The sequence below is a fragment of the Neopsephotus bourkii genome, unplaced genomic scaffold, assembly GCF_033783945.1.
Source record: "Neopsephotus bourkii isolate Nb327-2 ecotype Australia unplaced genomic scaffold, CSIRO-AGI_Nbou_v1 NB_1052, whole genome shotgun sequence".
NCBI classification, from domain to species: Eukaryota; Metazoa; Chordata; class Aves; order Psittaciformes; family Psittacidae; genus Neopsephotus; species Neopsephotus bourkii.
In genome coordinates, this window is record NW_026901541.1 from 1,373,372 (window position 1) to 1,399,820 (window position 26,449).

Genomic DNA, 26,449 nt, shown 5'->3' on the forward strand with positions numbered 1-26,449 from the left:
TAGGAAATCCTTAATTGTGAAAATCGTATATAGAACTGCTGGGAGCACTTAATGGATACTTCCAGAACTATGGCCTGCATGCTATTGTATGTGGTCTCATATCTTGTTGGAACCTAGGCCATGGTGAGGGAGTGAAATTTTAATTGCTGCACTTCTCATTTGATACAAGTACTTCTGGGATCTCCAGGAGCCAAGGCAGGTAAATTCTGGCAGGTTAAATCATATGAGATTATTTTCACACTGTGTAAAAATTTTTTGCCTCTTTGGACCCCTGAAAGGGTTTCCTACTCATATGATCATTTCCCTTTCACAATGGGAGCATCTTAGAATAAGGTGCTAGAATAGAATAAGGACACAGATAAGTTCAAGCTGGGCAGCCAGAATGGTTCATTCCCACAGCTCACTTTCCCTTTGCTACAAATTTTCACCTTTACAGGAGAACATTTGAGTTATGTGTGGAAAAGGTCTCGAATCACTTGAATCGCAAGTTTCCTGGTAGTATCTACCATGTAAAATACATGCTGATTACCTAGATCTGGGGAGGCATAAATTGGCAGTTCTGGAGTGCTTCATGGCTGTTTCAACTGTTCCTCCTATGGGAGAGCAACCTCTGGAACAGGGATGGTGCACAATGCTTGATATGGTCACAGCTTTGGTTCTTTGACTCAGATTTGCTTTCAAGAATATCATATACAGTGTATACAGCTTAATTTAAAGTTTTGGTGAGCATTATTCCTTAAACAGATCCAGGTCTTTTTCACAACCTGATGAAACTGCATTGCAGCCTCTTTCTAATTAGGCTTCTTTGCCTCACCCTCCAAAGGCTACATGAGAATATTCACTTGAATTTGCCTCTAAAAGAAGAAATGAACGCTAATTATTTATCATATATTTAACCAATGTTCTTTATTAGCACTTCTGTCATTCCCAAACACCATCCACCTTCCTTGTTGCTCAGAGTCCTAATTTTGTCCTTGAGAAGGCGAGATATGTATGGAGGAGGGAAGCCACTTCACATGTTACATCCACTCTCATATTCTTGTTTATCATGTATCTTTAAGGGAAGAAATAGGCCATGTGAGAGTAGCCTAAAGAATGTCACATTTGGAAGATTTTTATCTATGTAAGTTGCATAGCTGGAGTGTCCCAAGACTAAGTGTGAGGAAATAATTGGTAAGATAATGTATGAAAGTAAGTAACCTTCAGAATATGCATTAAAAGGCTAGCATAAGCTTGACAAAAATAAATCAGTAAGAAAATTCAAGATTTTCTGTATGGGTCTGCAGAGATACTTTGTTGTCTTGAGTGGATTTTTATATTGTTAAAAATGATTTACATGCGAACTAGTGCTTTTGTGTTTACTTTTGTTGTATTTGTGTTGCATTTGGCCTTTCAAATTGGCAGTAAAGGAAACAATTACAAGTGAACAGCATTCAAGATACTTAACTGCCAAGCAGTGCTAACATAATATTTTCTCTCATGTATCACAGATAGGTATGCCACATTATTTATGGCTAAATATTAAAAGTATGTCTTTTTATTTTTTTTTTAATTCAACAGATTCAGAACATTCCTATTACAATTTAATCCTGAAAAAAGCAGGACAATTTTTATCCAATTTGCAAATCAATCTACTGAAGTTTGCACTTTCGATACGGGCATATTCTCCAACTGTTCAGATGTTTCAGCAGGTGATTATATTATCTGATATATTTGGTTCATGATTTTATGTGGTATTTTGGCTGCAGAGTAGGGAATGTTCATTGTTGCAGTTCTGTAAAATATATGTCAACAGTATTTGCAATCAAACATGATCCATTTATGAAAGTGATGCCTAATAAGCTGGTTATATTGATAGATGCAAATATCCATGTTTAATTGTATAGATAGCATTATTTTCAAGGTAGGATTTTTGGAATTGTTCATTGTTGAAACTCAGATCATGGAGAATTTTTGCATTGCTTTAAATAAGCCTGTGGGAATTCAGACATTTTCAAATTAGGAAATTTCCTATAGCTTCAAGTGATTTATATTTGTTCCTTAGTGGGCATCTCATCTCTCATTATTTTAGTATTTGAAATATTGAAAGACTAGTCAAATACCTGGTTTGTTTGGGGAAAAGCATGAGGACGTAATTTCACTGTGCCTCTAGCCTAAAATTGCTCCTCCTCCTTTTAGCAATGCCACCTTCAAGATAAAGTGAGAAATCCATATTTCTAAAAGGGTATAAGCTATAATAAAGTTAGGGGGGTTTGCAAGTGTTCTCTGGAGCAATATCATCATCTCAGACTCGTATCTTTCCATTTTTATTTTTCAGCTTGTGAATCTGGAGTCATTGATAATCCATATGATTCCCACTTTACATGGGAAGAGCTGAATAGAGTTAAAAAAAAAAAAAAAGAAAAGAAAAAAAAGGCAGGAGGGTGAAGTAGGAAGGGGAGAGAGAACCAAAACTGACGTTAATTGTTTGGGATTTATGTGTTAGTACTCAAATCTTTGTACATCAACATGATTGCTGATAGTGACTAAAATGAAAAATACCTCAGAGTACTGCATGTGATTTCAGCTTTGGAGGTTTCTCAGCCCTGTCTTTACAGAACATAAATGGACTTACATTTTCTGGAGCATGACTGCATTTGATAGACCACATCACACAAAGGTTATAAGGTCTTAATCTTGTAATATTTTTCACATGTACCCAATTCTGAATGAGCTTAATTAGAAGTACAACTCAATGACAGCTGATCAGTTATTTTAATCAAAGGGATATGAGTTTAAGTTGAAGTGCAATCAGAGCATTCTGGTTGAGTATAATTGTTGACATATTAGATTGCAGCTGATGAACATCCACCAGAAGGCTGCAGTGCATTTGTGGTTATCCATGAGAAGCACACCTGTAAGACTAATGAAATAAAAAAGCTGCTGAAGAAGGCTACTAAGAGGTAAATTTAATGATTTGTTTTAAGAGGAAAAATAGATTACTGAAGTGGAAAATGTGTTATTGCATATATACTTGTAGTATTTTGAAATTTCTTGTTCTACTTACTTGATAATGCCAAGCCCATAAATACCAGTTTACTGGATATTTAAAGAGTTACCCATTTAGGGTGTTACTTTAAGAGTTACTTTTGGTTTTGAAGTATTTTAAACACTCATGAGACTTCATCAATTACCATAGGATCATTTAGTTTGGAAAAGATCTGTAATATGGAGTCTGACTGTTAACCTAGCTCTGCCAAGTCAACCACTAAACTGTGTCCCTAAGTGCCACATCCACATGTCCCCCAAACACCTCCAGGAACAGTGACTCAACCACTTCCCTGGGCACTCTGTTCAATGCTTGACAACTCTTTCGGTGAATAAATTTTTCCTAATACCCAATCTAAACCTCAGCTAGTGCAGCTTGAGGCCGCTTCTTCCCATCCTGTAATTGTTACTAGGGAAAAGAGACTGACACCCACCTCACTACAACCTCCTTTTGTGTAGCTGTAGAGAGAGATAAGGTCTCCTTAAAATAAAATTATAGAGCTTTGCTTCTCTATCTGCATGGATATTTTCATATTTCTTTTCCCTGGTATGACATAGTCGTGTTTGAGCTAGTGTACTTTCTATACAAACTTACCATTTAATGCATCTCAGATAGTACTTCTGCTGACAGACCTTTCTGTGTAGTCGGTGCCACTGAGTTATAAGGACTTGGTAGAGGAGCCTGTCTCAGCTGGCATAACCTTTCCTCACCTTGTGCTTGACTTCGCACCTATCAAGTATTTTTGCAGGCTTTGTCCTGTGGAAACAAGCATTGGTCCAGCATGAATTTATATCATGAAGTAAAATATGTAGAACCTATTAAAATAACAAATCTTAATATAGTGAGAGTAAAATGTTTAATTTCTATTTTAAAAACTTAATAATTTGTATTTTTTCAAGAGCTGTATGTAAGATTGTTTTGGTTGGTTAGTTAGGGGTTTTTTCTCCTGCAGTGGTCAAAGTCACCATAATATGCATTAGTGTCCATACCACTTCATGCAGTTATGTAGAACTGAAAGTTTACTTAGTAGGGCATATTTCTTGAATTTTGCTTTCTATCAAATACAAACTGGGGGAAAAAAGTGAAAACCTGTAAATTTGTCTCTGGGGATGGTTGATTCTGAAAACAGTTTTATGTTCTACAGGTGTTATTTATGGTATTTTCTGAGCCCACTGACAGAATTACAACTTACTAAATCATTGTCTTTTACTTATTCAATAGCCATGGTTTTTGCAAAAACACTTCACTTCCACTTTGTAATGTCCTATTTTTGACTATTAATTCTGCCTCTCTTATATTCTAGCATAAATTATTTGTACTATATTTTTGCCTTTAAAATTACAGTGAATTCTTCTGGTCATATATTAAGGCATCATGAGGCCTTAACATTTTACCACTATTCTAAAGCCGTTAACTGGTTTCAGCGCATTTTCCTTTCTGGAGATACAGTCCCCACATTTACAAGATTCTGGAAAATCACAGTACTAAACAATAGAACCCTGAAGTATTCAGAATTGAAAGAGTTACACTTCTAGAAATCATTAACTTCGAGAACTCACAACAGAGCTGAAGTTCTTTCTCTTAAATTGCTCTGGTGGTTTGGGTAGTTTTGTGTGCACCAGTCATTCCAACTTTCATCAGAGCTGCAGGGGCAAAATCTTGATCAATTTATTCTCCTCCCCACCCCAAAAGTAGTTGTGTCACTCAAATATTTACAATTCCTGGAGCTAGACTTTGAGAAAAATATGTTCACCTTCAGGTAATTATTTCCATTATTATTTCCAGTGATACTCTGGGTAGTAGATGTGTTTCACTCGTGCTGGAGATGTTTAGCCTAGGTGATACAGGTAGGGCTCTGTTCTGTTCTTTTTCAGTGTGGTGAACAGCTGCTACATGAGACAGTGTGCCATCTGGGTGTTGATTCCTCTAAGCCAGTCATTCATTCCCTCTGTGGCTTTTATGAAAAGAGATATTTTTGTTTTATTGATTCCTTTTGATTTGAAAGAGTTTTCCTTCGTGTTTCACTTTGTTTTTCTGTCTTCTCTCTGTCATGACTTCCACTTAAGCCAGGCCAATGTAAGCTAGGCTTTCAGTTTTGTCCAGAAGTTCCATATCAGAGAAGGACACTAGAAGTGTTCTATTTTTAGGGATAACAGTTCCAAATCTCACTGAAAGAAAAGGCTACAGCACTATTTTGTGCAGATCCATCAGCTCAACCTGAGATTCAGAAAGCCTCAGGTACTTTGGACTCAGGAGAGCCCTAAGAGTTTGTATGTGAAAATCAAGGTTTTGCTTCATCCAGTCCTTTATACAGCAGCTACTGTGATTTTGTTGCAATGGATTGCATGGCTCTGATTGTAGGTATTTTGTGTGTAGGTGCAGTGGGCTCTATTTGCCAAAGGAGAATCTGCTGTTAAACAGTTGAGATTGCTTATCTTGCTAACAGTCCAAAACACAACACTAGGATTTACATGGCTTTTGCTGCCAAGAGCAAAAGCATTGATAGGAGTCACATTTTGCTCAAAACAGTCAGTGCCTCAGAAGGCTTGTCAGTATGCATCTCTGCTGTCGTCTGTCCATCATATTCCTTCTGCATCCCATCTTGGCAACTATCTAGGGAAGTGTATAGTCGCCTGTACTACCCTAGTAACTGGTTAGTGAGCGCTGAGCTCCACATACGTGTTTAGGGTTGGTTTTCGTAAATTTTTTTGGCTGCCCAGCTGCTTTCAGGCAGCCTTCTCATGAGACTGAATCTCTTATAGCAGGAAACTAGCTGTCAGCTTTATCTTCTCACTACTCTTTACTGTTGAAGAGAAACAGAGAGCAGAGGCTTATCTTGGACTTACAAGGGCTGAATACTTTAATTCTCCAATCCAAGGTCATTATGGTAACCCTATGGAGTGTTATTTCACTGCAGCACTTACTGTCAGTGAAGTCTGTTCGTGATGGTATAAAATGCTTCCTTTGAGACTGTCAGTATTCAAGAAAATCCTGGCAGCACTTTGTACCCATCTTCTGAGAACAGGAGTAATTTTTCTGCTATACCTAGGTGACTAATTAGGGAAAGAGAAGCTTCCTTGATTTAGGTTTTTAGCTCTCTAAAAGTGACTGTGGCAGACTCTCTGCATATGAGAAGGAAATTGCACAAGTCACATCCCATATTATGCTTTCACTGTGGCAAATCTGGATCAGTTCTTGAGCAGAGCTTACTCATTCAGGTGTTGTTTCGCACTCCCTGATGCCACCTGCTTTGCCTTGTCCTGCAATGACAATAGGAAAGCTTGTCTGATACTTCTGTGACGTGTGGCTGCATGCACCCAAGTTAATTCTCAAACCAGGCCCCTTCTTTTGTCTCTGCCTTACAGATGTGGTCTTCAATTGCGTATCTACCAATCTACATAGGATGTTGACGTTAAGGCCCTGAGAAACCTGATACAAATTGATTTTGCTTTGAATGAAGGTTTGGAGCAGATGGCCTCCAAAGGTCCTTTGCAATGTAAATTATTCCATGATTTTATATCCCATGATTTTATATTGAAAATATTCCTAAACTGTGTTCTGCTCATGCGTTTCCAGTGTGACTTTCAGTGAGCATCTACTACACACATTTCTGTAGTGTGTGTTGGATGAGAGTTTCTGAACTTGTCTCTGAGAGGTTTGGAGGAAGTTTACTGGTCTTTCAAGTGTGACTATACAAAGGCAACTTTGAAAAAGAAGTGTACTCATCAAAAATTAGCACCTTGAGTAAATTATTCAACCATATCCTCTGTTCTTTTCCATCTTTCCTAAATGTTCTGGTTCTGGCTGGAATAGGGTTAGTATTCTCTCTAGTAGCTGGTGCAGTGTTGTGTTTTGGCTTTAGTCTGAGAACAATGCTGCTAACATATGGATGGTTTAGTTGTTGCTCAGTGCCACTTGGCCTGACCAGGGACTTTTCAGTTTCCCACACTCTACCAGTGAGGAAGGGTACAAGAAGCTGGGAGGGAGCAGAGACAGGACAGTTGACCCAAACTAGCCAAAGGGGTATTTCATACCACAGCACATCATGACCAGTGTATAAACTTGGGGAGATTGACTGGGAAGTGCTGATCTCTCCTCAGGCACAGTCTGGCCATTGGTTTGTGGGTGGTGGGCAATTGTAGTGTGCATCACTTGTCCTTCTTGGGCTTTATTCCTTCCTCTTTTTTCTTTTTTTTTTTTACTAATAATAATTGATACAGTTATTATTTTACTTTATTTCCATTACTAAGCTGTTCTTATCTCAACCCATGGGTTTTACCTTTTTCTGATTCTTCTCACCATCCCAGCTGGGATTGTGAGTGAGCAAGTGGATGCATGGTAATTAGTTGCTATTAAACCATGGCATGAGGTTTTATTCAAAAGATGTTTGCAGTTGTCTAAAAAATCACTGCAGGTATAGAAGACATAACTTTTCTTGTCCTGGCTTTCAGTGGGGAAAGTATGTAGTCAAAATCTGCAAAATTAATTAAATTAACAGAGCTTGATGGTGTTAGAGAAAGATGACCTCAGTTAGTTTCCATGGGTGTTAGCAGCTGTCTCAAACTTCACTGATTATCCTTCTGCTACTCTGTTACTCACTGATTGCTTTGTACATCTCTAATAGATGTAATGAATCATTTAAATTAAAAGCTTCAAGCTGTAACTGTTGCACAAATCTCCAAGTGCTATGCTTTTCATTTGCTATTTATGTTGTGATTTGGTAAAATATATAAAATTATTTATAGTTGATGCTGATTTTTCAGTTTCTTAGACTTTGATTTGCAGATTTGGTGTTCTAAGTTTATGAGTAATCATGATTATTTTGTGCTGATTTTAACATGGTTTGTATATTTTTAGCATTGTTAGATTTTTCAATTATGAAGTAGGAAAACTGCCACTGTTACTTTTTTTTTCCTGAATATATAGTATCATGATTCTTTGTTTTAAAACCAGACCCAGACCGTATCTTTTTAAGGGAGATCATAAATTCCCAACTCTCAAAGAGGATGGCCCAGTGGTTGTTCTTTATGCAGAAATGGGTACGAAAGACTTTGTCAAATTCCACCGGATTTTGTCTGAGAAGGCGCAAAAAGAGGAAATTGTTTATGTTCTCCGGCATTATGTTCAGGTATGCCATCCAAATTAATGTTGATTCAGTAAGCTGTTAGTGTTCTGTCTTTATTTTGCTTGGGTTTTTAGCAGAACACATTTTCTACATTTACTTTTGCATTTGCCTAAATTGCTTGCAATATATGTTCTCTTTTTAAAGCTTCCTAGATGAAGTAATTCACTTAATACAAGCTCTGAAGCTAATAAAACATTATAATATTACCTAATTATGTATGCAAGCACTGTTTGCATCTCTAATTGATCTTGAAACATGTCTTTTTGCATTGTATGCCTAGATTTTCTATGTTGTACAAAGATCTTGGATGAATCTTGGTGCAGGAGACTGAACGTATTAGTATTAGATAGAAAGTCAAGTTTAAAAATAATTAATTGTACTTATAATTTTCTCTGTTCTCTGTATAATCCTCTGTGTTCATTGTAGTACAGCAGCATGGGCTGTCACAGTCAACATCACTGACCAGTTTTTTGATGCTTGCATTGCACAACGTCAGTATTTTAAACATAATGTTTCAGAATGCTTTTCTTAACTTACTTTTATCCCTAAAACAAAACAAGACAGATACCAGTACATGGAACTACATGGTCCCCAGTTTTGGCTATTGGAAGGTTTTAGTAATATGTATTCAAAGAACAGCTCTTAAATAGTGTGGCTAATACGGATAATTCAGGGACATTACATTCATAGTTTGCAGATGACTTTGAGGTATTTGCTTACAGTAATGAAATATAGAATTTGAGGAAACCAGTCTTCAATTCTAAATAGTGTGTGGTCTAGATTTATTGAACTTAGTTCCTTTATGCACTTTTACTTTAATCAAATACCTACAGTCTCCTTGTTCTGACCAGTTTATGCACCCAGTTACCTTGCTTCCTGGGCTTTTTCCTCTCTCTGTTCAGGCTGCTCTTCTCTTTTCTACCTTTCTCACAACCTACATTTTTATTCTTGGCTCCCAACTGGGACAATTCCTCCTCCTTTTTTTTTTTTTTTTTTATTATATACCAGGAGAGGGAGCATTGAGAGCAGAAGAGGTACAGTCTTTCTGCTGTCTTGTTTTATTTTTGCCAGTATCACTGAGTGCAGTGCTCTCTCTGCATAGATTTGCTTAGAGGACCAACTGGGTAAACCTCCAGCCCTGCTGGCTTTACAGCTGTGGGTTGGAGGATTCTTAATACAGAAGGATTCTTACAAATTGCAAGCTAAAGCTGAAAGGCTTTGAAAAAATTTCTGCCATGCATGTGCAAATTGCATTTTGGAAAGGGAACTTTTGTACATTTTGGGCAAATTAGGGCACATTTTCAGAAATAACTATGCCCTGAGTAATTATGCTATTGAATATCAAACTCCCAGTCCACAGCTAGAAATAGTTATTACTTGTTTTTAATAAGTAGAGACCTGTTTTTAATAGTGATACTTTTAACACATTTTCTCAGTCCCTCTTGCAGAAAGTGATTAATTCTGTCATCAAAATTTTTTAAATAATTCCTCTAATGCAGAAACAGAGAATTTCCTCCTGACATCTTGAAAGTCTGTCAAAATTACAAATAAATCAGTAACAATGTAAAATATTAATTGTAAAGCATCAATAATTATGTAGGGTGCTACAAAATCTACCTCTAATCATAGAATGGTTTGGGTTGGAAGGGAACTTAATGATCATCTAGTTCCAGCATCCCTGCTATGGGCAGGGATACCTTCCACTAGACCAGGTTGATCAAGGCACCATCCAGCCTGGCCTTGAGCACAGCCAGGGGTGGGACAGCCACAGCTTCTCTGGGCAACCTGTGCCACTTATAGTGAAGAATTTTTTTCTAATAACTAAATCTGCTTTCTTTCAGTTTGAAGCCATTACCTCTTGTCCTGAAGGACTGTTCTAGTACTTCTAATATGTGAAGGGACTACAATTTCGACAGAGCCTTTTTGTGGTCTGCGGGAGTTAAAGAAGGCCTTTGCTCTCTGTTACACACCTTCTCAATGGACTTTCAATTTGTCTTACTTGATTCTTGTAATTTGTTTTGTGTAGCATTTAGTATTTTGAATCCTAAACTGAAAGATGAATTAAACTTCTTTTTTACTGCCATAATTGTTTAAATTTACAATATTAGATATTGTTAATCTCCTATAAATATAGTTTTTTAAATTATATTTTTTGTTCTGTTAAAATAATGTCAAACAGAAACCAAGTTCCAGAAAAATGTATTTATCTGGATATGGTGTAGAACTTGCAATAAAGAGCACAGAATATAAAGCGGTGGATGACACACAGCTCAAAGGTATGTATCTCATCAGAGATACTATTGAAATATATTACAATCTTTGGTTGTAAAGTCAGTAATATTTTAAAATACTTAATTTCTTATTAGAGAAGGAAATCTCAAGCATTAGGAACTAAAACATCAAAATATATGTAAGCATTTGTAAACAGTTGTGCTCAGAATATATGGTTCATTACCTGACCTCTGATTGTTGTGTTCTATGGCTCTTCAAAACGTAATCCATTCTTCTTACTTTCAATAAGTACAAGATTGTTTAACCTTTGTTCTTCAGTTACTTCATGTTTGTTGGCATCTCTTAACTGCTAATTACTACAGCATCTAGTAGTTTCAGAGGTGAGGGGTTTTTCTGTGAATTTAAGTGGAAATACTTTCACAATCCTTCTGTTGGAAGGATGTGCAGAATCATAGGATTTGGTACCAGTGTATGTTACTACATGTTGAAATGGGACATTTACCACAGAAAATGGTAGCTATAGAATTTTGATACAGATAAATTACTTTGCATGGACACTTGCAGGATATAGAGGTAGTTAACTCTCTTTGGTAAGGCTAAGGTTTAATACCCTTTGAATCAAGTAAAAAATAGTTTATTTTCTTTAAGGTAAAGAAACTGATCTCTTATATCAAATGGTAGCTGGAGATGCAAGCACTCTAAAGTCATCATGCTTTGCAAGCATGAATTTAGTAGTAGTTGGCTGATAAGAGTTATGCCTTACCACTTAGTCAAACTGAGGAGTGGCTATTTTTGGGAAGTGAACTATTTAACCATATCAATTTCATTTATGTAAAAAATGTAAATATTGTATGAATTATATTTAAACATTAATTTGAATGTTGATAAGTTCTGTGAAGTGATTCATTCTGATGCCAAAATAAGAAGGTGTAAATATAAATCTAATTGAAATTACATCTCAGAATGACAACTTTCTGATTGTATGTTTCTGTTAACCATTCTGTAATTCATAAGAACATAATACATCAGTAACTTTCTTGGTTTATATCGTCTACATGTGCTATGTGTTCAGAAACAAATGAGACAAAGGAAGACGAAGATGAGGAGGAGGAGGAAAGTGATATTCAAGGATTTCTTTTTGGCAAATTAAAGTGAGTTGATATAACTAAACTTCTACATTTGTTTCTGGAACCTGAACCAAAAATATTTATTTTTATTTAGTAGAATTATGAGAGATTTATGTTGGAAATTATTTTTCTCTGGGCACCATGCTCTTCTTCAGGTCTGACTAGTGATTTGTATGCTCAGTAGCTGGATTTTTGTCAGTGATGGTAGTTTATGAAAGATGTTCTCAGCATTGTCTCTCCTATATCCTTTGTAGGTAACACAATAAACTGTGTACAGTTACAGTTTATAGTAGTTAGTATGCAGTTAGTTATATGTTATTCTATAGTAAACCAAATATATTAATTATATAAATAGTATTGACACACTTCTACTGTGTGTTAATGCTATTTAATCTTTGAGTTCATATATTCCGTCAAAATTTTGTGGCAGGGTTTGAGACAGAACACTACAAAACACTGAACTCATCCTTGGAATTAACTGGCTTTTATTTCTCAGAAATCATTTCTTCTCACCACAAATCCTCATTTTTTCTTAAGAATGAATTAAAATTCTAATTCTTGCTTATTACCCTAAGAATACAGTATTAGCTGTGAGCAATATTATGGATAAAAGCAGATGCTGATGTATGTCACGGATGTGTTTTTAAAAAAAAATATGGTTTCTTGTAGACAGATGTATCCTGATCTGAAAAATAATCTGAAAGAGTTTAAAAAACATCTAATTGAAACTACTGACAACATGGAACCACTGAAGGTTTGGGAGCTACAGGGTATGTATGGCATTTTTTTTTAACACAGTATTCTGTTTAATTGTCCTTTATTATGTTGATGTTTCAGCATTATGATAAAAGCTTCTTTTAGAAAGAGATGTATAGTTTCATAAAAAGGCAGTATTATCTCAAGTATTAAAGAAGAATGTGTTGCTGTCTTGTCGTAGTATTATGTGCTAGAAATTAAAGGAGCGTTGAAATAGTTTTATGAGATGGAGCATCGTAACTAGCTCTGCTGATTTTAAAGACAGGAGTTATATTGGTTGTTTTTCTACCTGATATTTTATGTCAGATGTTAAATTTAGTTCCAGATATTTTTTTGAGAGGTCAGGCGAAAAATATAATTTTGACGTGACTGTTAAGACAAAAGATAGGTTGACAGTTTATTTTCTTTGTAAATTCTAACTTTATCAGTGCACTGGAGTTCATGTTGGTACTTTTTTTTAATACAACATCAAATGGAAAAACATGCTTTTAAAAGAAGTTGATTTCTGAACAGCTTCTGTGCGATGACTTGCAGGACATTTTGTAGCTTGAATGGAATTATACATCACTCTAAAATACATCCCTAAAATGTCAAAACGTTATAACACTTAAGTTTAGGCAACTAAATTTTGCCTGTTACATTCTTCAGTTTTAGAGGAGAACCTGTTTAAAACTGATTTGTCTACACTACTATAATAGCAGTGCAGTGAAGGAGACAGGGCAGTCATCTGAACTTGAGTTTCTTTTGGGGATCCTCACTATAACAGAGCTTGTTAGCAGTGTCCAGCCTGAAACTAGCTATTTGAGATCATTGTAGTTTATTTACAGTCTTTTATCAGTGAAATCCTCTTCAGCTGCAGGGTTTATCTTGGTCCAAAAAAAAATATTTCAAAAAAATTGGATTTCAGTTCTAAGAAATCTACTGTGCAAATAAAAAGAAAATTCTCTTTTTGTCTATGTAATTTTTTTACACAATTTAATATCACTCTCTTGATATTCAAACAGAAGTGACTGTAAAACTTTGATCCCTTTGGTGACTATCTTCACAAAAGCCTATACAGGGTTTAGTGCTCTGTTTAGTGATGGCCTTTTCTGTGGTGTCACGGCTGTGTAAATGAAAAGTGAAATTGGTGCTGCTCCCCAAGCAGTGTTGAGAGTAGTTAAGTGTTCGGATGCTGTTTGTTCAGTGCCAGAAAGACTGGTACTGGCTTGTGAGAAGTACGTTCAGGGCCTTCTCAGACAGGGGGTCTTCAGCCCCCTCTTTGTATGGAGCAGTTGTTTTGTTAGTCTTATTCCTGACATAACTGGTAGCTTTCTCTAATTCATTTTTAATAACTAATTACAGCAGCTGAGTAATGGCTCAGGTACTCTTTGATTTCTCTTAATTAGCTTCCAAGTAAAAATGTAATTAAATTTATCCTGAACTCCTTCAGCTACAGGGCATACTTCTATTTATAAGTGACCGTTTATAAATACCTATTTATATATACCATTCAGGAGTTGTCTTTCAAGAGCCTTTATGTTTTAGGTAGGTAATTAGTTTTACTATTCATAGTGAAAAATGATGCACAGAGTACCAGTGTGGTATTCCCTTTAATAACTCATTTTTTTGTGTGTGAACAGCCTCTTGATCTCTAGTGCTTCCTTAGCTTTCAAAGTATGCTTCGTGATCTGTTTTAAGCTCAGTATCATCTTTTCACCAAAGTGCCCTACACTGCTCTCAGCTGTGTTAGGGTGCCACAAAGGGAAGTTTGTAAGTGACAGTCCCTGACCAGAGATAAGCAAAAAGATAAAAAGACATGTCAGTTTGCCTCAATGGGATTTGAATATTTGTACTCTAGATGGTCATCATAAATTAGAAATGAGTAATAATTTATGAAGGATTTTAAGTGAGTGTCCTAAGTTTAGCTGGTGAAAGATTACTATCTATAGTAACAGCAGCAATTGGGTATTGCTTCACCTGTTCACAGCTCATGTGGCTGTTGAAAGGAATCTGAAATATTCTTTTTTTGAAATGGTGATCTCGTTGTACATTTTGTTGAAAGTATTAAGAAATACCAAGTTAACATTCCAACTGTCAGGCTCACCTTTTCTTCCAGCCAAGTTGTACCTTATCAGCCTGAACTAGGAACCCATGCTATTCACTTTTCTTCAGCCCTTTTTTTTCTTTTTTTAAATTCCAAATTGAATTGTAAAGATGGTGTGAAGTTAATCTAGGAAGCATCCCCTATTGCTTTCTGCCCAGCAGTTTTTACTATATTTAGTATCAGCTTTCCTCAAACTGAATAACCTGAGGCCTTCAGTTGCTGCTCCAGTGTCTTAACTATCAGATTATGAGGAAAAAGCATCATTTCCCTGAGGTATCCAAAGTACACAGAAGCACCTGGTATATTATTGCCTTACCCTATTGGTAGCAAAATTGGGTTTTCCCTAGTCTCACGTGCCAAGATTTGTCACACACAAGTTAGGCAACAGGGAAGGCTAGCTGAATTCCATCATTCTTTTTTCCAGTGGATAGGCAAATGGATTATAAACTGTCCTGATATATGAAAATTACTTCATTCTGAGAAGAAGCATAGAAAAAAAGTGAGATCACTTTAAAAATGATGCTAGACACTTAGAAGAACTGAAATTTGGCAGTAGATTGGCCTTCGTTTCCTGAGTCTCCATATTCTCTTCCTGTGAAATTGCTACAACTCTTGAAAATTGTACACCTCACATGCTCAATACAGCCTTTTACATTTAATATATCTGTTCTCTGAAAACCTTGTGAAGTCCTGGAGCTGGAAAGATCTTGCTCTTTACTAGTTATGGGTGTCTGCGGGTTGGTGCCTATCTAGGTTTGAGCATGATACCCTTGTGATGCTCTCATAATACCAGATGATGATTTGTCTGTTTTTTTTTCACTATGTTATTGTAAACTTAGAAATTATATGTGCAATGCGTATGCTCAAGATGGCCTAGCAGATTTCTTGTAGGAAAGCCTGAATTTGGTATTTCCAACTTTTAAGTGCCTTTTTGACCTTAATAATATTTTACAATATATAATTGAAGCATAAAAAGTGTAAATAGTGAGAATGTGTATATGGAACAGTTTCCTGATTGTAGGCAGTATTGATTGAGAGCGATATTTTCAGTGATGGTGGTTTATTCTTTTTTCCCCCAGATCTTAGTTTTCAAGCAGCTGCTCGAATTATGTCTACCCCTGTTTATGATGCCTTAAAGATCATGAAAGACATAGCTCAGAACTTCCCAATAAGAGCCAGGTATGACACTTCAGCATGTTTTCCAAATACTATTTTTATGTTTGCATTTGAATTTAATGACAGTAGTACAGATTTGTACCCAAATCCTGCAAATATATTCATGTTTTACATCTTGCTAGATGGATTCCAGGCAATTCCATTGAGTAGAAAAGAACTCCTGGGAGAGCTTATGATTTGTCTCTTAAATATTTCCTGTCTAATGCAGACGATGCCATGAAGGCATCCTAATCCTTCAGGCATGTATGGTTGCATGCCTAGTTCTGGCTTTTACTGGATTGGTATTGTCCCAGGTGGAGAATTCTGTTGATTAATAGCAGATCTACTCACAGCAGGGAGAGGCAAAATTCTATTAATAAATTTCATGGGGGATCCACACAAATTAGTTCTAAGCATAACACTGCTGATAAAATTGGGCCCCAGCTACTGTAGGCTAGTGTTCTTACTGGGGAAGACCTGTCTCCCATAACAGATTACTTAATAAAAGATCAAGATTATTATTAAATAAATTATCACCATTTCCCTCCGTACTAATATAAAAAATTGCTCTTCCTCTAAGCTAATTGTATTGTAATTGAGAAATGCTTTTCTTTATATTTAGTAAGATCTTCGTGTAATCCTATCAGCAATATTTGCTTAAATTACTCAAATATGATGCTAAACAGTCTTCTTAACTCAGTGTGCTTTCGCAGTTTACAAATGTTGTTTAATTACCAATGTGTTTCATTGTCATCTCTGATCTTCTTTTAAGGAAAATCTACACTGTAATGGAAAAACCATCTTTGTAACCTCTCATTTCAAGGAAGAAAAGTAACTTTCTAAATGCCTGAAACATAATTATTATGAAATAAATGGGGTTCAAGTTTACACTTAGATTAGCAGTCAGAATATGCCACTTTCCTTTAGAAGGTAGAAGAAATCTAATGTTGAACTGTAAGGCCAGTTCTGTTATTTAAAGGACAGGAAAAAGTCAGTTTGAAGTATGCTAGATGACATTGAAATCACCGATTTAAAAGGTCATTAAATGGTTACATCCAACTCCCACTGTTTACCTGTGGCATTAGAGCCTAATTTACCTACTCTTCAAACATTTTATTTTTATGGGTAAAAGTATGAGAAGCCTCTAGAATTGTTAAAAGGGGAATTGCAGTTGCTGTATGATTTATTCTAACAAGTTATTCTAGCGTGTTATTTTTAACAAGACAGAATGCAAATATTTAAATAATTTAAAGTTAGTAGGTCTGCATTGACAACAAACTTAAATCAACAGGGCATTACATAAAAACAGTAAACAAAGTATATTTCCTTAGTATTCTAGTCATGCTTAACCTGCTGAGTCAAAAAAAAATGGTCTGAAGAAAAATAGAAAAAACAGGAAATTAAAGATATCTGATCACTATAATAGTAGTTTGTTGTGGGTTTGGTTTTTTTTAATTTCACACAGTTTAGATAAGAAAACAACCATTTTTTAATTCTGCAAATTTGGCTTGAGAAGAGTGTATAAAGACTTCAGAACTATAGCTATGATACTGAAAATTAAGTATTGAACCCCTTAAAATAGAGGTGTTCCTTAGAGCATAAAAAGTGAATATCCCATTCCTCTGGAAGTTTCTTTCATTTTCTAGTTTATAACCTTTTTCTTTTTTTTTTTTTTTTTTTTGGTGGGGGGGTGCTCACTATTTCTAGTTTAAAAGGTTAATCTGAGGTAGATTTTTACAAGAGGTCATTAGATGTAGACAGTGTAACAGCTGATATATGCCATGGCAACATTTTGATCATTCATTTTATAGGATATTTTTATATACATGCCATAATTATCCAATATATAAGCAGCAATAATAAGAATGACAATACTCTGTTTCTTTCTATTCATTTATCATTCATGAATTAACATTGTGAACATCTTAAAAGTTTCATTTTTTTTGACCTGATATGCAATACTACATAGCTACATATTCTTCCAGGTAAGAATCAAGATGCATGAAATTGTGATAGAAAATATTACAACCTTACGGTCATGTAAGAACATTCCTACATCATGTAAGATGGTAAATACTATCCATTTACTTTCAGGCAGTGAAGTGTTTCTTTTTAGTGGGTCCTTGGCACTTAAATTCAGAAAAACATGTGTAAAACTTTGTGAAGCTCTGAAGCATTGAACAAATGACTGAACTCAGAATGGAAAGATGTCTTTCATAGGTGCTTTAATCATAGAGTCATAGAATGATTTTGGTTGGAAGGGACCTTAAAGATCATCTTGTTCCACCCCCCTGCCATGGGCTGGAGCACCTTCCCCTAGACAAGGTTTACACTTGTTACGTCAGATTCCTGGGGTGCCCTTTTCAAGGGTCACCCATCACACTTTGAAGTCTTGATAGAATCTTGCATTGTCGAGAGCAGTGCGTAGACAAGGAGCTAGCTAACAATTCTTTAATGTATTGCTTCCTTATTACCAAAAGAGCCATCAGTTAAATCTTACCTTTTGCTGATACTTACCTTTTGCTTTTACTTCCTTGCTAATGTTGGGCCAGCTTTGCCTTCTTTTCACCTTTTTATTATTTTCACATTCATTTTTTATGTTTCTGACTTACTACTCTAAGCTATTTGTAAAGATTTAGGTTGTTCTTTTTATCTGTGCAGTTTTTATCACTTGTGTATGCAGAATGAAGCATTGATTCTGAGAGCTGCAGGCCCTACTACTACTTATATTAGGTTTAGCAGGATAAAAATCAGATTTTATTTTTTTTTAAGCTCCAAAGTATTTTTTTTACTTCAGGACTCTCTAAAACAGTTGTGAGGAAGTCAGAATAATAGTTGCAATAGTACTGCCAGACATTGAATTTCCACCTTGCGATGGAGTCCTTCTGTTAAGTAGCTGTTAATGAGAAAAGTTCTGTAGTGTGCCCTAATTATGTCTATTGCTGGTAGAAGGTCCCTTAAGGCAGTGTCCTACACAGTCAGGTTTTAAGACTTCTGACTTGACAGTATTTTTTCCTAATCCTTCTCCTCCGTTTTTCCAAATATAAATTTGGCTTCAGATATTCTTTTCTTTGTAATTATTCTTTATCATATTTTTAAAAATCTTAAGCAGCAATATTTCTTTTTAAACAAAAATGTTTATAGTTTCTTGCTTTCCTGTCTACAATATTTATTTCAAAACAAGTGAACACAGAAAGTAGTACAATAGAAGATACATTTACTTAGTATTAAATACAAACCATTTACTACTTTATGTGCGTAGAGAGTAGCTAGCAGCATGATTATAGAGCTTTATGGGAGAGTTCAGTTTAGTTGGACAACGATAAGCAAGTTATTAAGCACATCCTCCAGTAACTATATAATATTATAGTCCACGTTGACTGTTCTTTTTTTCAGTGCTGTCTTTGACATCACAGTTTGAGTTACACCTTTCTCATTTTAAGCCAAGGAAATCCCACCAAATATGGCTTAGTATAAAAATACAGCTCCTTCTTGATCCATTATTATTATCCTTTTATCATGTGGTCCAGAAGAGATTCACAGTCACAAAAATAATCTGGCAGAATATTTAGAGGGGTAAATAGGAAAAGGGTATTTAACTGTGGTGAATTGTGTAATATTTATAAACAAATCTTGGAAGTCATATTGTTTGCACTTAATAAGAAGTCTCTTTGATTGCCTGGAAAGCTTAAGTATTTTGTTTAAGGTAAACTGATTCTACGTCTTATTTCTGACCTATAGCAAAAAAATGTGGAGTTTACTAGCAAGATCCATTCTAAATCAGTTTATTTTGGGGGAGAGGTGAGAATTTATGTTATTAAATAACTGCTTTATTATCCATAATTGAAATCGGCTTAGTAGGATCATTCTGTTTGTTTAATTAATTTCCAGATTTAAGATTACTTCAGTTTTTCTTAAAGCTCCATACTGATTTGCTAAAACATGTACAATTGTGTTTTAAGAAAAATATTTATGTATGCAACTAGAATATTTATTCTGGCATTTATTGGGAATTTAGGTTAATATGGTTTAGAGGTTCTTAATGGAGGGAATAATTTGCTCTGAGAGTATTTTATGATAGCCTCATAATTACAAATCTCATATACAACACGTTGTGACAGAGGAAGTTAAAATAGCCTTCCACAATGTTATTGAAAGGTAAAAAAAATGAATAAATGGATTATCTTCTAAAGGTCAAATGACTAAGGAAACTAAAATGTTGACTGGCTGTGAATGATTAACATTTTCAACTCTTTCAATTTCCAAATCTTTGTTCTAATTACATCTAATTTTAAAGTAGTTATTCTTTGTGTATTTTCCTTGCCTTTGACCAAAACATTAAGTTATATCCTTGGCTGTCTGTGCTCTAATGTTGAGTAGTATTGAGTTAGTAACATGAAATTAAAATATACAAATATTGCATGTACTTAGGTAATAATTTAGATCATCAAACAACTTTTTCATTATATACATGCTATTTTGCAGAAGAAAAAAAAGGAAAGACAACGGTAAAAAATACGCTGATAATACTATTTCAACAAAACCTGGCCTAAATTTGGAACCTGGGTTTACTGGAGTAACACAGAACAAACTGGTTGCTTTGGGGAAAAAAACAAAACTGAAACTGCATTACTCCTTTTTTAAGTCTTAATTACAGAATTTTTCAATTGCAGTGCATTGGATATGGTATTAAAATACATACTTCACGTTATTTAGTGCATTTTTTTAAATACAGTGGTTGAGTGATGCAAATGCTTTATTTTTACAGATCACTGACCAGAGTGCCTGTAGACAAGAAAATGCGAAATGAAATAGAAGAAAATCAGAAGGTTTGTTTTTATTTCATCAAATGAGCATTTGAGTTGCTATCATATTACTGGTTTTGGAGTTTTTTATTAGTGTAGCAACTTTGACATAGTTTCTATCAGACAAAGAGCTAATAGTCTTAAACATCTTTTGCTAAATAAATAACACTGAAATACTCAGTTCAGATTTTTCACTTCCTGCTGTTCTTGATACTTTTCCTCTTCCCTCTTTTGATTTTACAGAGTTGGGCAAGGACAAAGAAGTTCTGTAGTGTTATGTTCAGTCATAAATTGTGTGCTGTGACAGCAAAATAGGTGTAAACTTTCTAAAGCTTTGGTCTTGAATCTAGGCCTGCTGCTTATACTATGGTTAACATATAGTAGCTTTGAGCTCTCCACATTCTCAGAATCACACATGCAACTATTCTGCAACATATTTTGAATGTCATCTTTGGTGCACCGCATCTTTTGTGCCTTGTGTCACATGAGGAGTCACAGTTCATGTGATTTTGAGTGGTCTGAGATGTATCCTGAGTTTCTAAAACTTAAAACCAGGGGAAGTTTAGATTGGATATAAGGAGGAAATTCTTTCCTGTTAGGGTGGTGAGGCACTGGAATGGGTTACGCAGGGAGGTTGTGAATGCTCCATCCCTGGCTGTGTTCAAGGCCAGGTTGGACAAGGCCTTGGGTGATATGGTTTAGAGTGAGGTGTCCCGGCCCATGGCAGGGTGGTTGCAACTTGATGATCTTAAGGTCCTTTCCAACCCTAACTATTTTATGATTCTGTGTTCTGTTTGTCAGATTCATGGCATCTGTTGTATTTTCTGTCTCAGTGCAGAGTTTGTATTTTTTCTTTCAAGTTGAGTGTTAAAATTAAATGTTAGCCAGCATGCTTTGAGGACTGGTCACATGCCATGACATCCATAGCACTGTCCTTAATCTTGCTCTTCAGAGCATGTGTTTTCATATGGTGTTAAAACTGACCAGCACTGTAGCAAAAGAGTTGTATTGTTTATTTATCGTGCTCCTGTACTTTTCAACATTTCCATGTATCACTTTGCTTTGTATTCATTCAGGCCCTTTCCTCTTGCCTTGCCAAGACTAGTATTTCTAGGGAAATGCTTTTCCAGTTCCACCTTTTAAAACAGTGAAAATGCTGAATGTCCCTGTTACACTGATGCAGTCTTCTCATAAAGAGCTTGTCATCTCCACTGCTAAGCATTAGGCAGGCCTTTTGTTTCTTGCACTAGTGAAAAGTCTCATATTTTTCTCTCAAGGAAGCAAACCAGTATCTGCATGGTGCTTCATTGCTTTCTACATATAGCTGAGGTATGTGTTTTCCTATATGTCTTTCTTGTTAGGGTTATGGTCAGGATAAAGCAAATCAAAGCCCTGATAATCATGGTATCACCAGAGTAAGAGTGTGAGTATCAGGACTTTGTTTCTTGATGAGGTCTTTACAATGTCTTTCTCAAATTATAGCTCTGTTAACACAAAAAATCAAAACCAACTGCTTAATGAAAAACTACTCTCGTACTCCAAAATGCAAAACAGTAGAGGTGTATGAGGAATGACAATTATTACTAAATATAACTATTAAGAAAAGTTACTAAAATTTTGGTTGAAATTAAGATGTCTGCATATTTATGTGTAGTCATTGAACATCAAAAACAATGTAGCTCACTCAGTGGTTGTCTTGTGGGCATTACTGAGTTGCCTAAACTTGAATTTCTGATGTCATTTGAGATGCCTCAGGCTGTCCAAGTTAGCCACACAGGTCTGGCAGATGTGTGCACTGAGGCATCTATTCACTTTTGCCTAACCCATATTTTCTGGTCCAAGATACCTTATCCTGAAACAGATGATGTTGGGTATCTATTTGCTTGGTGCCATGGTTTAAACCCAGCCACGCAGCTCGTTCACTCACTTCCCCCCTTGTGTCCCTCCCCCTACTCCCGGAGGGACGGAGAGGAGAATCTACAGAATGCAACTCCTATGGACTGAGATAAGAACAGTTTAGTAACTAAGGTATAACACAAATCACTACAGCTACCACCAATAATAATAATGATAAAGGAAATAACAAGGGAAGAGAATACAACAGCTCACCACCCGCCGACCGATAACTTGCCCCCGCCCCTCCAGCCTGACCGAGCACCGACCGATACCTAGTCCAACCCCGCAGTGATCCAGCCCTTCTGGGTAACTCTCAGTTACATCCTGGGCATGACGTGCTGTGGTATGGAATACCTCTTTGGCTAGTTTGGGTCAGGTGTCCTGTCTCTGCTTCCTCCCGCCTTCCCCTCCTCCCTGTCAGAGCATGAGGCTCAGAAAGTCCTTGGTCAGAGTAAACATCACTTAGTAACAACAAAAAGCATCAGTGTTATCGGCTCTGTTCCCAGGCCGAAAGTCAAAACCACAGCACTGCACCAGCTACTAAGAAGGAGAAAAATGACTGCTACTGCTGAACCCAGGTGTCGTGGCTTAATCCTAGCCAGACAGCTTGTTCACCCACTCCCCCCCTTTCTTGCCCTCCCCCTACTCCTGGAGGGACGGAGAGGAGAATCAGAAAGAATGCAACTCCCACAGGTTGAGATAAGAACAGTTTAGTAACTAAGGTATAACACAAATCACTACTGCTACCACCAATAATAGTAATGATAAAGGAAATAACAAGGGAAGAGAATACAACACTTCATCACCAGGCGACCGATAACTCGCCCCCCCAGCCCAACCAAGCACCGACCCATACCTCCTCCAACCCTGCAGTCCCCTCTCCCCCTTCCAGGTCACTCCCCAGTTACATCCAGGGCATGACGTGCTGTGGCATGGAATACCCCTTTGGTCAGTTTGAGTCAGGTGTCCTGTCTCTGCTTCCTCCCGCCTTCCCTCCTCCCTGGCAGAGCATGAGGCTCACAAAGTCCTTGGCCAAACCAAAACATCGTTTTTATCAGCTCTGTTCCCAGGCCGAAAGTCAAAACACAGCACTGCACCAGCTACCAAGGAGAAAAATGACTGCTACTGCTAAACCCAGGACACCAGGACAGTTGGTCAACTGAATTACTTGTATGATTCCATGACTGTCATAAGGATCTTAGGCACCTATCACACTAAGCTTAAATTTCATCTGACATCCCATCTGCAGTCTAAAGGCTACAGGCTCTTAGACAGCTAAAAGCTGAAATATGTAGAATTAAGGTAGGGAAACTTCCTGAAAACTGCTGCTGGAGCACTATAAATTGGCATGTGCGTTCTTGAACTGCATTACATCCATCTAGCAGCAGGAAAAGTATGATCTCATGCTGTGTGTAACTGAACGATTCCCTCTCAAGATAATGAAAGTTGAATAGGAAATGCAGTGAGAGCAAATAAAGGTATTAAAAGTTGAAAGGCATGTGATGATTTAGGTGTAATAAATTGATAACTAAGAAATAGACTGAGAACAGCTATAGATAAAAGAAAAAAAAAATCTCATTAAACACAACTGGTAACTTCCAGTGCAGTAATTTGCTGACAATTTAGCAAGAAAATATGAGTATTATCAACTTTGAATTCTAGTCTTGGATGCTGTCCTGAGTTCAGCAGTAGCAGTCATTTTTCTCCTTCTTAGTAGCTGGTGCAGTGCTGTGTTTTTGACTTTCAGCCTGGGAACAGTGCTGATAACACCGATGTTTTTAGTTACTGCTCAAATGTTTGGTCTGGCCAAGGGCTTTGTGAGTCTCATGCTCTGCCAGGGAGGGGGGAAGGCGGGAGGAAGCAGAGACAGGACACCTGACCCAAACTAGCTAAAGAGGTATTCCTTACCACAGCACGTCATGCCCAGGATGTAAACTGAGAGTTACCCAGAAGGTCTGGCTCACTGCTCAGTCGGGCTGCATATCGATGGGTGGTCTTGTATTCTCTTCCCTTGTTATTTCCCTTACCATTATTATTATTGGTGGTAGCAGTAGCGGTTTTGTGTTACACCTTAGTTACTGGGCTGTTCTTATCTCAGCCCGTGGGAGTTATGTTCTTTTGATTCTCCTCCCTGTTCCTCCAGGAGTGGGGGTGGGGGGAAGAAAGGAGGGGAGTGGGCAAGAGGGCTGCGTGGTTCTGATTTACCGCCTGGGCTTAAACTACGACAGATGCCAAAATACTCCTTCCATCAAAGTTGTTACAGGAAATGGATGCTCTTCTGAACAATCAAATGCCTTGCATCAAACTGGTATGAATCTCAGCTCTGATTTAGCTCAGTTCTTTTCCTGTGGCAGTATTGAAGGATTTGAAAAACTTTGAGACTCCCCTTTCCATACCCAGTGGCTGACAATTTTTTCATTCTTCTTGCATTCGTTTTAGTTAATATGAAGATTTTTATGACCTACATCAGCCAGTTGCAGTCTTTCTCAGTGTCTGTGTTTAGATGTGTATCTGGGTTTATAGGAATGAGCGGTCAGCTTTCAGTATCTTTTCAGATCTATGCAAAAGTCCTGAAAAATCCTAATAAGATTTCTTGAGACTGTGATCCTCTTTACATTCAGTATTCACTCCTAGAGTCCAGTGGCATTAAGGGGGATTTTTCTGTGGTCACAGTACTTCATGGCAAAACACTGGAATGAAAATTGTAATCCAAATGGGAATTGCTAACTACAAAAAAATTCCAGGTTTACCTAGGGCTTTGGGTGCTTCCCTGCCTAGTGGAGAGGGGTCCTAATCACTGTGTGCTTAATTTTGTCCCATCTGCCTGTTTCGGTTGTGTCTCATGATCCATGTAGGTAAAATGAGAAATTTCACCTGCTGCAAGGTCACTTGGCATTGTCAGGATTCTATGAATCTCCTCCTTAGAAGGGATATGTAGAGTGAGACTGGGGAGGGTGTGTAGCTCTGTGTGAAGCTCTGATGGGAAAAATGCCAATGTGAGAAACCAGCTGCTACTTCTAGGTTACTTCTTTTTAATGGATGCGTGAGGTTTAAAAAAGATAAATATGAAGAGCACTTTGCCATAATAATCCAAAGTAGCAGTTGATTGTAAAGAAGGTAAACATCTTTCCTGCTTTGGGACATAGGGGAAAAATAAATAAATCTGTCATTTATAGACAGATACAGAGTATATGATTGGGAATAAAGTGCGTTTTATAAATTAGGAAAGCAGTTAACTTATCCCTTTCTTTTTTTTTCTTAATTGATCACAGGAAACTTACTGCCATGCATTTCTGCTCCTCATTTTGAAAGCTCACTGACATCCATTTTTTAAATTCCTGCTAAAATTTTCATGAAAGATAATAATTAAACCTTAAAAAAGTAATGTCTTTCTGGTTATTTCTTAGCATTGGTGGGATGCAACCCCCCCCAAAGCCACAATATTCTTCACATTATATTTGAGTTTGAATATATGTGTTTAGATATTTTGTAGCAACCATATTCAATTACATTACTCTTCTGTAAATGAACATGCAAAAAAAGCAATGAAAGCACTACAAAGTTCAGGTTACACCATTTGAATAAATTAAATTTACAAATTTCAAAAGCTGTTTTTCAAGGTCTTGGACATGTTTTGAACTTTCATAAAAATTCTTTGTTAGGTTCAGACTTACCACAGCTGCAGTTCTCCTTTATTGAGAGCCCTGCCTTTCGTACGCTGGTATTAGGTGCCATTACATATTCTCATTCTGCTTTGGGTCGTGAAAACGTTTATACTAGAGGAATGTGGTACCTTTTATGAGTAATATGCACATATATTGGATTACAAGAGGCTTCAAGTAAACTGTTGTCTCATTTATGTGGGGATGCACTTGAATTGCCACAAATCAGTTAGCTTTGGCTTTACATAACATTTAGCTGTGGGAGAGTAACCACTGTAAAGAAATAATATGGCTTTCAATATTTTCCTGATTCTTTTTTTTTCCTCTCATCTGCTCAGTAACAGGCTTACAAGTGGAACAATACATGCAGCCTGAGTTGCTTGCTTTTAAGTGTGCTTTTGAACAAAGTGTGGTTTTGTTCACACTTACTTTGTTCAGCAACTGGGAGCTAAATGGGGAAAAAATTACAGCTTTCTTATCTTGTTTTTTTTTCCTGTATATTCTTTGTGCTCTTCGTTCCTCTGTTCAGAATTAAAACAGATCTGGAAATCTGACTGCTCCTCACGGGGTGAGTTGG

The 26,449-nt window shown here is 36.6% G+C and overlaps 1 protein-coding gene across 3 annotated transcripts in view; it reads left to right on the forward strand.

The window, feature by feature from the left end:
* The window catches only part of UGGT2 (UDP-glucose glycoprotein glucosyltransferase 2), an 82,726-nt gene that overhangs the window by 7,187 nt on the left and 49,090 nt on the right, over window positions 1–26,449 (forward strand). For all 3 annotated transcript variants that reach the window (XM_061361076.1, XM_061361077.1, XM_061361078.1), the window contains 8 exons: window positions 1,561–1,691; window positions 2,830–2,942; window positions 7,982–8,156; window positions 10,333–10,429; window positions 11,458–11,536; window positions 12,182–12,282; window positions 15,434–15,533; window positions 20,278–20,338. In XM_061361076.1, coding sequence (XP_061217060.1) covers window positions 1,561–1,691; window positions 2,830–2,942; window positions 7,982–8,156; window positions 10,333–10,429; window positions 11,458–11,536; window positions 12,182–12,282; window positions 15,434–15,533; window positions 20,278–20,338 — 857 coding nt within the window. The remainder of the gene's footprint in view (window positions 1–1,560; window positions 1,692–2,829; window positions 2,943–7,981; window positions 8,157–10,332; window positions 10,430–11,457; window positions 11,537–12,181; window positions 12,283–15,433; window positions 15,534–20,277; window positions 20,339–26,449) is intronic.